The sequence below is a fragment of the Typopeltis vanoorti genome, chromosome 9 (assembly GCF_054136105.1).
Source record: "Typopeltis vanoorti isolate ZY-2024b chromosome 9, IOZ_Tvanoo_1.0, whole genome shotgun sequence".
Classification (NCBI taxonomy): Eukaryota; Metazoa; Arthropoda; class Arachnida; order Uropygi; family Thelyphonidae; genus Typopeltis; species Typopeltis vanoorti.
The window spans coordinates 18,079,082-18,092,838 of NC_143557.1; the positions used below are offsets into that span (position 1 = coordinate 18,079,082).

Here is a 13,757-nt window from a genome sequence, read left to right on the forward strand (position 1 = left end):
ATATTAAGAGATTTTTCGGTTATTAACCAACCAATGAAAATGACTGAATAACTCTGTTGACTAAATCCCATTTCCACTGTCTGTGCAAAGTAACAAGCTCATGCCAGGGAGTGTTAGGTATGTGTGATGTAGACCACTGAACTCACTTTATCCTTGTATATTCCTTCTGGATCAGGCAGGCAAATTTTTGCAAAGTTTGTAAGGCATGTCATTTTAACTTTCTGTAAAATGTTGTAAAATTAGCATTTGCTAACTGTCTTAATGATATAAAAAAATCTCAAATGCAATTCAAAATGATTTCAAGTTTCATATATGTACACAATCACACACACACCTTTATTTGCTTCACATAAATCATTTGCTTTCTCTGTTATAAAGAGGCATTACCATATTGCAGAGGAAATTTTGAAAGGCACTATATGGCTTACATGCAAGTAAACAATAAAACACTTACTCGCATGTATGCCATATAGTGTCTCTAATTACACTAATCGTTGCTAAATATAGTACATTGACTGTAAATATCACTGTACTGTATTAAGTGATGCATTAAATTACTTCTTTTTCTTAAGACTTAGTATGGTGTCTGTTGAATAGACATACTCAGTAAAAATTCATTTATTCCTGAATAAAAATGAATCCTATGTATTATAAGAGGACTGTATCTGTTGATCTCCAAAAAACACTCACCTATGCCAGGTATCTATTACTGATAAGACAGAAGAGCCACTGACAGCATAACAACTGTGATCAAGGTAGAATTCATGAACAGGTGCATAATTCCAATGACGACTGGAAATTATTTATGTATATGGTAATGCTCGTATAACGCGGATGTTAGGTTTCTCAAAAATGGCGCATTATATAAATCGCATTATGCAAGACTCGGATCACATAGAAAAAGTAAAGTTAGGTTCCGAAATCAATTTTTTTTTATTTTAAGATTATATAAACAATGATATATACTTTCAGGTGCAAACTTTGTTTGCTCACACTTGGATAAAGGATTAAACTAATTTTATTATACTCTAACCAAGTGAAAAATAAACTTTCAACATCTTTCTCTAAATCCAGAGTAATTTATTAAAAAAAGGGTGGCACACCATTTGGCAACTCCTATAGGTAGAGATGACCTGCTAATGCTTCTGCCTGGTATCTCTACTTGGGCCTGGCTCCCACTGAAGAGACCTCAATAAAGGTCGAAACTAGTCTGGGTAGTGGCCCTTCCCTTAATGCATAACATTAGACATATCCACAAGGAGATGTGTTTTGCATTATAGGAGATACTGAGATAGGAGTGTTGGTATCTTGCTCCACCTTTGCAATGAGTTGCCCTGGTGTTGTACCACCTTAACCCAGTCCTGAAGATACTTTCAGGTGCAAACTTTGTTTGCTCACACTTGGATAAAGGATTAAACTAATTTTATTATATCCAAGTCCAATCCATCTGCTAATTTCTTTAAACTGAATTCTTTAATGGATTTATCACAATCAGAATCTTTAGCAGAACTTTAGCCACCATTTGGTTCGACGTGATCTATTAATTGTACCAGTTCCTCCTCATTTAAATCTATTCGCAATCAATTAACTCACTAATTTCGTTTTCAACTATACAGGGTGTTCGGGATAAATTTGACAGTTTCGTAAGGAAAAAGAAAATCTTCTTTGTATCTATTAAATTTAATGAATTGACAAAAAAAACATTACAGGCAGAGTTAATTACAATACTATCAACAAGATTTACTCAAAATAACCACCATTAGCATCGATCACAGCTTCAATTCTGCTTCGGAACCTCGAACAAGCTGATGCTACTGTCTCCCTGGGAAGGGCCGCAAAAACTGTTTTAATTTTATCCATTAACTGGGCTTTTGTATTACTGGAAGTGCGATTGGTGTCTTTTTCAACTGCGCCCCATACAAAATAATCCATGGGGTTAAGGTCTGGGGAGTTTGGAGGCCAAACATTTGGACTGGTGAAGTCGTAGAAATTTTCAGACAACCATTTTTGACTTTTCCCAGAGGTGTGGCAAGGGGCCGAATCCTGCTGCCATACATACGGCCTACCATTGGCTACCCTTGTTATCCAGGGCTTGACTACAGTTAGCAACTCCACGAACAAAGCCCGAATTCCAATGCCAGGGTTCTTCAACACCTGTTCCTGCAGATTTGCGAGGAATTCTGCTGTACGAACGCAATCAGATCGTCTGCTAGGGATCTTTCTTCTTGCTACATCCTCATAGTCACCATTGCAAGTCTCTAGTTCATGCCTGATTGTTTTTACTGTATTCAGGGAGCATTGGGCAGCAGTCGTAATATCCTTATTTTGATGGCGGGCACGAATCATCATGATACAAGTTATTCTCTTCCATGATTCAGGTGGGTTCCAGCTATCCATCCTTTCTGACATCTTGTATATGAATGAAGAAGGGTCCAAACTTTTAAATGAAGAGAAGTGTGTGTTAATACATGTAACTTATGGAAAAATATAATTAATTATAAATATGTCAAATTTATCCCGAACACCCTGTATCACAAAAGCGCTCTAAGTGGCCATTACTATAAAAAAATTTTTTTTTACATAAAAAAGCATTACATATTGTATGTAACTCACCAAAAAATAAAGTGCTCAGCTTGAAATTAACACACGATTTTTAATGTGCACTTTCCTGGCAGAAAACGAAGACAATTTTCAACAATAAATACTTTATATGGTAAACAATCAACGTACATGCATGTTAAAGGGCATTTTCCCCTAATATAAATTCGCTACTTATAATAACTACATGCGCGATAAGGGCAGACGCAAATTTCACAAAGATAAAATTTGATTTTTAAGTTGAATGTTGAAAAATATATGAAAAGAAAATGAGTTACTACTGTTTGTAGACCGTCTTATATTGAAACCGCGTTGTATGAGTACTGCGTTATACGAGGGTTACCTGTATACTGATCATTAATAAACAAAAGAAAATTCTTTGAAAACAAAGCAAGAAATAAATAAATAACAAGCACAATAAATTGTAGATGATGATCTGCTGCTCCATCAAGCCTCATGTCTTCCTGCCATGTCTCTGGATCACCAGATCAATTATTAGTTCAATGAATAATAATCTCCTCTTATATGGGATTTTTCAAATGAAGGTAAGTTAGCTGATCTTATATGGAAGTAGCGGGGCTATTTTCTCCCAAAACCTCTGGTTTTTCACCCTGCATAAGGCCAATGAGCCATGAGAACACATGCAATTTATAAATAAAAATACTATTGTTGGTGGTAGTGTGCAATAGATGGCTTTGTACATTGATGTTAGCAGTACCATTGTGTGTAGCTAGAGAATTAAGCAGTACAGACAAAGAGTTGTGTGTGTGAGCTGGAGGATTAAGTAATAGGGAAGACGGTGAGTGGAGTGGAGTACAGCAGAGTGCCCTCCTGCAATGACCCCCTTGGAGGTGTCACATAATAATAATAAATAATAATGTATATTATTTCTGGGAAAACTCCCATGTTACTCCTCTTAATAAACTATTAAAATTACGGCTATTTTGCCTGCTTCAGTTTAGGAGTGCCCCTGTTTAAATGTCATTGGCTATTAACTCACGGATTCATAGCATCCACTTTCCCAATGTGTTCAGATGACGACCAAAAATAGTCGAAATGGACCGCACCCCGTCAACCCCCTTTTCCCCTTCCCCCTCCCTATATAACATAATAATGTAATATATATGTTTATATATATATTACTGAAAAAAACCCGGGTTTTTCTAATTTATTTCTCCCAAACTGCCTACCCCCCCCCCACCTCCACACACTCAGTAGTTTTCGGACATCGCAGAAAGAAGAAAAGCCGCAACACCCAGAAAAAAGTATGTGTAAATTTCTCTTCCTTATGCTACATATACTTTTTGGTAAATTTACATCTACAATGCCCTAAGAATCCATGAGTAAATAGCCAATGACATTTAAACAGGGGCACTCCTAAACTGAAGCAGGCAAAATAGCCGTAATTATAATAATAATAAATAATAAGTTATTTACTGATCTACCAATGTATGCAACTGCTGTTTATTTATATTTTTCATACAAATCTTTCCCTCTACTCAGAAGTTTTGTTTTAAAATTACTCCCATCATAATGTCAACATGCACATCTAGATATTATAGGGTCACATGCAATTTGCTCACCCCCAGCAATTTATTGGACACACAAATATAATATCACAATTGTAAACTATTAATAATTTATTTGCCAGTATTGAAATTATTTCTGTTCATACCTCTTCTTTTTCATCCTTATATCTGTCAATCTCTTAAGACTCATTAATGTTGATTCACATATTTACACCCTTTAGTAATTCAAATATATTATTATTATTATTATTAATAGACACCTGCAGGTAGTCAGGGACTCATCAAGGACCATACTATCCGAACCAGCTGTCATACCTGTTCTTGCACACACACACCACATCCAATGGCAATCCATTCCAATCATGCATCACTCTATGGGAGAAAATAGCCCTCACCCCTTTCTTCACAGCAGTTGTTCTTAACTTCAAAGGATGTCCTTAAATCCTTTCCCCACACTCCATAAAATTTCCATGTATTGGAATCCTGTATGACTCATTCAGAAGTTTGTAAGTCATAATCATATTACATCTCTTTCTCCTGTTTGCTTGTGTCTGCAGTCTACAAATTCTCAATCTGTCTTCATAATCAGTATACCACAATCCTGATATCATTTTTAACCCTCTCTTTTGCACTCTTTCCACTGTATCAGAATCACCATGAAACCAGGAAACCAGACCTTCATGCAAAAGTCCAAGTGAGGGCTTATAAAGAGTAAAAATGACTTCCTTATTTTTATATGTCAAGGTTTGTTTCACCATTACAATTATCCTCTGAGTTGCATTTGCAATCTTTGCTATATGAAACTTGAACTTCAACTTCTTGTCTACTAAAATTCCAAGATCACTAGTCTGAGCAGTTTCTTCTAGCATAATCTCACCAATTATAATACAACATTGGATATCTAATCACACCAAAATGTATGACTTTACTTAACACGTTCGCTGCCATGCTACTTCGGCGTGGTCTGTTCCCATACACCGAGCAATTTCACTTCTTCAAGGTCAGTACAGTAATCTCGTTGCCGGCGGTAAGCGTCATACGAGTATACTCGTACTTGGCTTGTGCAGAGCATATACCATCTATGAGAATACACATTTTGATGCTAGCTCCACAAGCCAAGCATTTTCACTTCTTCAAGGTCAGTACAGTAATCTCGTTGCCGGCAGTAAGCGTCATACGAGTATACTCGTAGCTGGCTTGTGTAGCTGGTTTACCAACTACGAGTATACTCGTAGTTGGCAGCGAACATGTTAATTAACACTAAACTGACAGCCATTTTCACATTCCCACAATTCCAGTTTATTCAAATCATTCTGCAAGTACTGCATATCAGTCTCACTCTTGATAATCATACCTATCTTTGCATCATCAGCAAATAGCTGTATTTCGCATCTCAAATCCTTCCCAATGTCATTAATATACAGATTGAATAAAATTGGACCAAGGACCGATCCTTGTGGTACAACACTGGTTAGTTTAAATCTTGCAGACTCACATCTCCCATATAACCTCTCATCCATGCCAATATTTTATAATTCAATTCCATATTCTCCAATTTATGTAACAGTCTTCCATGCTGCATTATGTCAAAAGCATAGCAAAATCCATAAGGATCAAGGTATATTCATTTCCATTGTCTAACTCAACAGTAACATTATTATAGAATGTGAGCAAGTTGCTAAAACATGACCTTCCCTTAGTAAACCCATGCAGTTCATTGCAAAGTAAAGATTCTCTGTCAACCCATTTCTAAATGAGAGCCCTAACCAACTTTTCCAAAATCTTCAACACTATTCCTGAAATACCAATTACTTGACAACTGGATACACTGGTCTTTGCAATACCCTTGTGAAATGGGATTACCATACATTCTTTCCACTCCTGCATAATCTTCCCGTTTCTGAGACTGAAATTATATAAGCCTGGTCAAAGAAATAGCCAATTCAGCTGAAGCTTTTAGTATCCATGCTGATATCCCATCAGTCCCTAATGCAGAATTCTTATTCAGTTTATGCAACAGCTCTAGTACCACCTCCTCATATACCTGAGTTTCTTCATACAGTGAACTCGATGTTGCACACACACCAGGTTGACAGCTTTTAGCAAAATGGTCACTCATTAGCTGAACAATCTCTTCTCTATCAATCACCCATATACCATCTGCATTCAGTAGAGTTATTCTTTCATATTCAATCTTTCTTTTATTTGCAGGATAACAACAGAATGATTTTCAGTTGTCTTTAGCTTGCAGAGTCAGTTTCTTTTCAGACTTAGCTTTCTGTATAACAGTTGTGACCCTTCTGACCTGTTGCTTATAATTTTCATCACTGGCATCATCATTATGCACATGGCATTCCTTCCACATAATTTTTCTTACAGATCTTGCTTAATTAGATTACACAGCCATTTCGCTCCTACGTTATTTATTCTTCAAACTCTAGAAACACATTTTGATACTGCATCATTTAAGTATTTTTTAAATGCTTTCCATGCACTGTCGATATACCTTCCATCTAACAATTGTGCAGAATCCAGTATTCTCCTCAGGTGGTCATGCTTTCCTGCTTTGTAATTCAGCACATAATCTTTTCTGAATGGAACATTCATAAACAGAGCTTCTTCCCAAGTGAGTACTATGTGATCACTGTCACCTTTATCCAAGTTGCATAGAGTATTAAACAAGAATATAATTTCTTGGCAAGTGTAATATACTTTAATGCTGTCCTTTGATTTGTGACCAGATTCCAAGAAAGGAAATGAGAAATAAAACCAAAATAAACATGTTAGGAAATTATGTGTAGTGAGACATTACTATATATATTTAAGCGGGCATACATACCATTTGAATCAATCAATTTGTTAATCTGTTCAATGCAGGTTTTGTCTTCAAACAAATTAAAATCTATAACTCTTCTGATTATGACTTTTTTAATTTCATTTAAAAGGAACATCAAGGATTCTAAAGAGAAATCAAAACTGATCGGGTTATATTTTCAATGGTTTCTTTACACATGTAAAATATTTAGTTTATATGTTTATATATATATATATATATATATATATATATATATATATATATATATATATATGAAGATAAATAATGTAATTAAATGTAATGCAACAGAACTTAACTTAACATTCACACTAATTATTAAGATTTGTCAAATGCATTTATGACACAACTCAATATTTGTATGACTGTGCTGTCTACAGAAATATGTAATTTGATTTCCTTGATTATGCATCCAGTTTTTTGGAAGAAAACTGTTGATAAGAAGTTAGCAGTCATCACGAAATTTAATTGTTATTGGACTCTCATAATATTACACTCCTTTCAAATCAGGAAATGATTTGCAGAAATATTCAGTTGAGCTTGGATCACTAGCTTAGCAAAAGCAAAAAGCAGTGGCAACATATAAATGTATGGGTTGTAACAGGTTTAACAGGATGCTTAATTTCATGCTTAGAACAAAAACATTGCTAAAGAAATGTATATGTTATCATAATTATATGCAACGTATATACTATATTGTGCAATTATACATTTCTTTAGCAGCTTCTGACTCACATTTTAATACAGTGATATACTATTTTGCTACTTGTATATGGAAAATATGACCTGTACTGACTTAGGTGTTTGACAGTGATCCTTCCTATAATGTTTGATGATATAGATGTCCAATGAGGAAGGGTTGCTATGCATTATAGGATACCTGAAGCGGTCTCATATAATGTATAAATAGTCTAGTTGTAAAGATATAGATAAAGTTGTAAAGCATGAGCAAACAGAACTCTGTTTGCTCTTGCTTTACAAATGAACTTTACAAGAGTTCTGTTTGCTCATGCTTAGGATTAAGGCAAGAATATAATTTCTTGTCATGTATAATTTAAGTCAGGAACCAGGTTAGCATAATCCTTTAAAATGCATGGAATTCCATTCAATCCCCAAATTCCTACTCAATCTAACATAAATGCCATACTATCTGTATACTAGAATACTAATTTTTACCATAATTTCATTCTAAGCAGCTCTGAATATGCTAAGACCTTTGGTTAATTGGCTTTGGTCATGAAATATATAAAGTGCAGGCCAGAAAAGTTAAGAGAAGTATGGAAAGCTAAATCGGAGTACAAAAGGATGTTCCAATTAAGATAGGTTGGATGCTGAACTATGAAGCTAAGAATTATGTTAAATTCCAGGAGAATTTGGTCTCATTGTATCAGCAATGCATGGAGGTTTTGAAAAAGTGCTTAAATGAGGCAGTATCTGAATGTATCTATAGAGTTTGAAGAAGTGATAAGATGGGAGTGAAATGGGCGTATAATTTTATCAAGTGACCTTATCTTACTCATAAAAATAAGATGATGTAGAAATACCATGAGAATAAAAGTGAGAGGAGAAATGAAATACATCAAGTGTAGACCAGAAAACTTATAAATATTGTACAAAAAAGCGAAATCAGTGTGCGAAAGGAAAACTAGCTAAAGGCAATCCAAAAGAATTTTATCGTTATGTCACAGTAAAAGAGAGAATGAGTCTGTAAAAATAACTTTATTAAAGATACAGGGTACACTTGTGTCAGAAACTGATAAGATTGTTCAAATAACGAGGGTTCGTTCACTGTGCTAGGAACTAGTGTATGTAACATGGCATACAGTACTGCCACTACAGTGGATGAAGAGCTGTGGGTACATGAGAATGAGGTTCATGCTGACTGAACAGGAATTTGGCAATAAAGGCAGATGGAATATCAGTGCATATGCTAGATCAGTGTTTCTCAAATTTCAGATATCCATGTACCCCTTCTTAAATTTTCATTATTACATACCCCCTTATCAAAATAATAATAAATAAATAAATAAAGTACAGTAAAACCCTGAAGTTATGCGGTAGGTGGGACCAACAAAATGTGCGTAAGTCAAATTTGCGTAACTCGGGTATAATTTTGCATGTAATTTATATATACAAACATACACAATTGGGACCAAAGGTTTACAAAAATACCTATATATTTTAAGAAATATAATTGTAGTTTTTCGTACATAAAAAAAAGAAAGTTATTTCGATGTCGATGGTTTCATAAAATCTAACAGATTCATCTGACAGCATAATGTATTTTTCTTGTCACACAAAATTTCTTCATAGCAAGCTAATGATTTTTTTTATTCCTTGCCTTGTGGCTACAATTCGTTCCTCATTAGAATCTATGTCCTCCAAAATCTGTAAACCTTTCTTTTATGATTGTTCTTACTGTGGATTCCTGTAGATCGAACTTCTTTGCTAGCTCACAAATTTTCATTCCGCCTTCTAAATCCTTAATAATGTTGAGTTTTGTTTCCAAAGTCAATGTTTTTCTTTTCTTGCAAGCTGTAGAAGAATCGGACTAGCTTCTTTTGGATGACATTATTATTTTTTATGTGATAAAATTTTTATCAAGAACATAACATTAAACAATCGCAAGGTTTGTAGACTATAAAAATTGTGTATGAATGGAGACCGTGCAAAACACATCAGTGCTTGTTCACAGCATGTGCGACACTGGCGAATGCGGCCTGAAAGATACGACTAGTGGTGAGGTGTGAAGCGGGACGGGAATACGTACATATAAGAAACCGTGTAACTCCAGATTCGCATAAGTCGAGGAAGCGTAAGTCAGGTTATGACTGTGTATTTCATTGTAAATGTTTATTTTATTTGAATTTATATATTCATGTAAACAAAAAATATCATTTATTTTTAATAGAACAAAATTTGGAATAGGTTCCTCTTCATTTCCCATCCATGAAAATCCACATTTCAAGTAATTCATATCATACCTACGAAGATTTTTCATCTCCTTCTTCCTATTTGGTTATCTAGAGATGTCAGACAACACACCCTTATCAATTTCCTTTGATCCAGATACAATATCAACGTTTGCTTGTTGCTTACAGCTACTTGTGTTTGCTATATTGCTCTCTTGTGCATTTTATAAATCGTCTTTAACCAATGATCCATACTTAAGAATTTGAAAGCAAAAAAAATTAATGTATTTACTCGAATATAACTCATACTTTTTTCCCAAATTAAAGCTAAAAAATAGTGGTGCGAGATATATGCGGGGATTTTTGGAAAATAAAGTTTTCAGAAAAGAACTGAAAATGGTGCGACTTACCAAGAAGTTCCTATTCACTATCACTACTTTTGGCATCAAGAACAGTTTCCTTGTGTGCACCGTCAAAGTCATCTACCCAAATAGCTTTATCTTTTTTCCCATTATTTCAAGCAAAAATTACAAGTAATTTACAAGACTTGAGATATGTAATGAACAATCCTTCTCGAATGACTAATGAGAAGGTAAAGCAGAGCACAAAACAGCAGCAGCAATGGTAAGCCAGTAGAAATAGAGCAGTTATGAAGAAGTGCATATGATTGGTGTGGTATTAACAAAAAATCATGAGAAACCAAAGACAGAGGGTGGGGACCAGGAGATGTTTAGACAGTTGAGTTTGGCAAGTGCAAGAAGAATGATTGTTATGGGAGATTTTAACTACAGTAGTATAAATTGGTGAGAGGAAGATGCATGTAGCAATAAGGGAACGGAATTTATATGGCAATTAAGAGAGGGTGAAAGGGTGGATGAGATGATTGTGATGGTAGGAAAAAATGACTTGAGTGGTAATGTAAGTTGTGCAGCATGAGATATGAGATTTTTGCTTGAGGCTGTATGGAAGAAGACAGAGAGAGGAAAGATAGTGTGCGTGTTGCCTAGGTATGATAATGGCGAGCTGAGCAGATGAGCAGTAATATTGAATGTCATAATAGCTAAAATGTGTGACAAGAGAGGACTGGAATATTATTATTATTATTATTGTTCCGGTAAACTCCAAGGAGTCGACAGACTCATCGAGGGAGGCCCTAACATCATGTCTGGAACAACTATTCAACATTCACACAGTATCTATCATATCTTGCCTTGAACTCATTCACGGTCGTAGCACCCACAACAGACTCTGGAAGCTTATTCCACTCATTCACCACTCTCCAAGTAAAAAACCTAGCTCTAACACCCTTCTCAACCATGCTCTTGCCCAGCTTCCATGCATGGCCGCTAGTCCTCCCACCACCAGTCATATTTTCAAAAATATCTTCTGGATCAATCTTATAAAAACCCTTCAGTAATTTGAATGTCTCAATCATATCACCCCTCCTTCGCCTATCGTCCAATTTCTGCAAACCACAAATCCTCAAGCTATTCTCATAAGGTTCATTCCATAGACCTGCTATCATCTTGGTCACTCGTCTCTGGATCCTCTCCACTTCCTTCCCATCACGAAGAAACCCTGGTGCCCATAACTGGGCACAGAAGTCCAGATAGGGTCTTATCAAGGCTCGATACAGAGGAACAACAACTTGCTTCTCTCTGCATGTTAAAGTATTTTTCATAAGCCAAGTGATTTGGTGAGCTGTTTTAGTCACTTTTGCAATGTGCCCCCTAAACTTCAAATCCCTATCCACCAGCACTCCCAAATCCCTGGCCTCATCAATCTCCTGGAGTACGGTTCAACCTATGCGATATACTGCTGCTATTCTTTTCACCCCAAAGTGCATAACCTTACACTTTGCCACATTAAACTGACATCCATTTTTCCTAGCCCGGTCCTCCAAACTATCCAAATCATCCTGTAAAATTTTGACATCCTGTGCACTCACAATTGCTCTACCCAACTTTGCATCATCAGCAAACAAGTGAACACTTCCTCTCAAATCCTTTCCAATATCATTGATGAACAAACTGAAAAGCAGTGGTCCAAGAACAGAGCCCTGCGGCACTCCACTCCACTAGTCTCAAGACGTCTTTTTGACTCCACTCCTGAATAAACCACTCTCTGGTATCTCTCCTTCAACCACCCTCCTATCCATCTTACCAACCCTATATCTATCCCCATCTGCTCCAGTTTACTGATTAGGGTTCCATGTGGTATCCTGTCAAAGGCCTTGGCAAGGTCCAGTAGTATCACTGTAAACCCATTACCCCTATCCAGTTGAGCCGTCACTGTGTTATAAAACGTGAGCAAGTTACTGAGGCATGATCTACCCTTCACAAAACCATGTTGTCCCCCATGCAATATCCCATTTTCATCTATCCAATCCTGTATTCTTTTCTTGACTAATTTCTCTTAGACCTTGACAGTGATTCCTGATATGCTAATCGGTCGGTAACTTACAACAGCAGTCTTGGAACCACCTTTATGCAGTGGAACTATTTTCCCCTCCTTCCACCCGCTCGGGACTAACCCAGACCCGAGACTCAAATTAAACAAAATGGTCAAGGGTACTGACAATTCTTTAGCTGCTTCTCGTACTATACGAGCTGGTATACCATCCAATCCCACAGATGTATTGACATTGAGGTTATGCAATAGACTACTCACCTCCACTTCATTCACCACAATTCCCGTATAATCTACTGGTTTATTCGTTTCTGCAATGTCACCACCTGGATGATTATTCTTGCAAAGTGCTCACTCAGTAACTCAGCTATCTCAACTGATTTAGTTACCTCCCTACCATCAGCATTCTTTAAAATCATTCTGCCATGTACATTTTTCCTTTTACTTGCTACATATCTAAAAAACTGTTCAGGATTCTCTTTAGCCTGCATGGCCAATGTTCTTTCGTAATCCTTTTTTGCTTTTCTTATCACACTCGTCACCCTTCTGGCCTGCGTTTTATACCGTTCATGTGCCTGCCGATCACCTTTCTCCTTAAATTCCCTCCATAGTTGTTTCTTTTTTTGCAGCTCAAGCTTAATGGTGTTATTCATCCATTTAACCCCTACTTGATTTATTATTCGGACTCTAGGTATACAGTCAGCCATTGCTTCATGCAAGCACTTCTTAACTACCTCCCATGCACTATCAACTTCTAGTCCTTGCAGTTGTACATGCCATGGCACTGAGCCAATCAAACTCCTAAGCTTGTCATACTTTCCAGCCCGATAATTCCAAATGTACCCTGTCTTAATTGAAAATTCTACACCTTTAGCCATCTCCCAAGTCAAGACCCTATGATCACCCTCACCGATTGGTGGCAATGTGGTCATATTTGTTACAGCCAAATCCTCAGATGTAATTACTAGGTCAAGCACTCTCTGACTCCTAGTATTTTCCATTACATGCTGTCGCAGATAGTTATCCCTTAATAACCGCATAAAATCCAATTTCTTCCTCCCGTGTGTCCTCTCCTCACTCCAATCAATGCGACCATAGTTGAAATCTCCCATAATAATCACCCTCCTTCCACTCATTTCTTCTATTTGCTTGTGCATATTGTCACCACCATCTTTTCCATCACCTGGTCTATAGCAGCACCGAATTGTATATTTAGTTCTGCTAGCCACAATCTCACACCAAATGGCCTTAAATGTGCTCTTTTCTCTATCCTGCAATTCAACTTCTATTCTCCTTGGCTGTAGCTCATCAGCTATCATCAACAATACTCCTCCCCCCATTTTATTCTCTCTGTCATTCCTGAACACACTATACCCATCACATTCAATCCCACTAGCTATATCATCTACAGTCAGCCATGTTTCACTAATACCAATAACCTGTGGTCTGGAAGTGCCAACCATGGCCAAAAACTCT

The 13,757-nt window shown here is 36.5% G+C and overlaps 1 protein-coding gene across 1 annotated transcript in view; it reads right to left on the reverse strand.

Annotated features, from left to right (window-relative positions):
- Positions 1-13,757, reverse strand: part of LOC150102907 (uncharacterized) — a 105,456-nt gene that overhangs the window by 1,419 nt on the left and 90,280 nt on the right. The window contains exon 4 of the mRNA XM_090398352.1: positions 6,967-7,086. Coding sequence (XP_090254478.1) covers positions 6,967-7,086 — 120 coding nt within the window. The remainder of the gene's footprint in view (positions 1-6,966; positions 7,087-13,757) is intronic.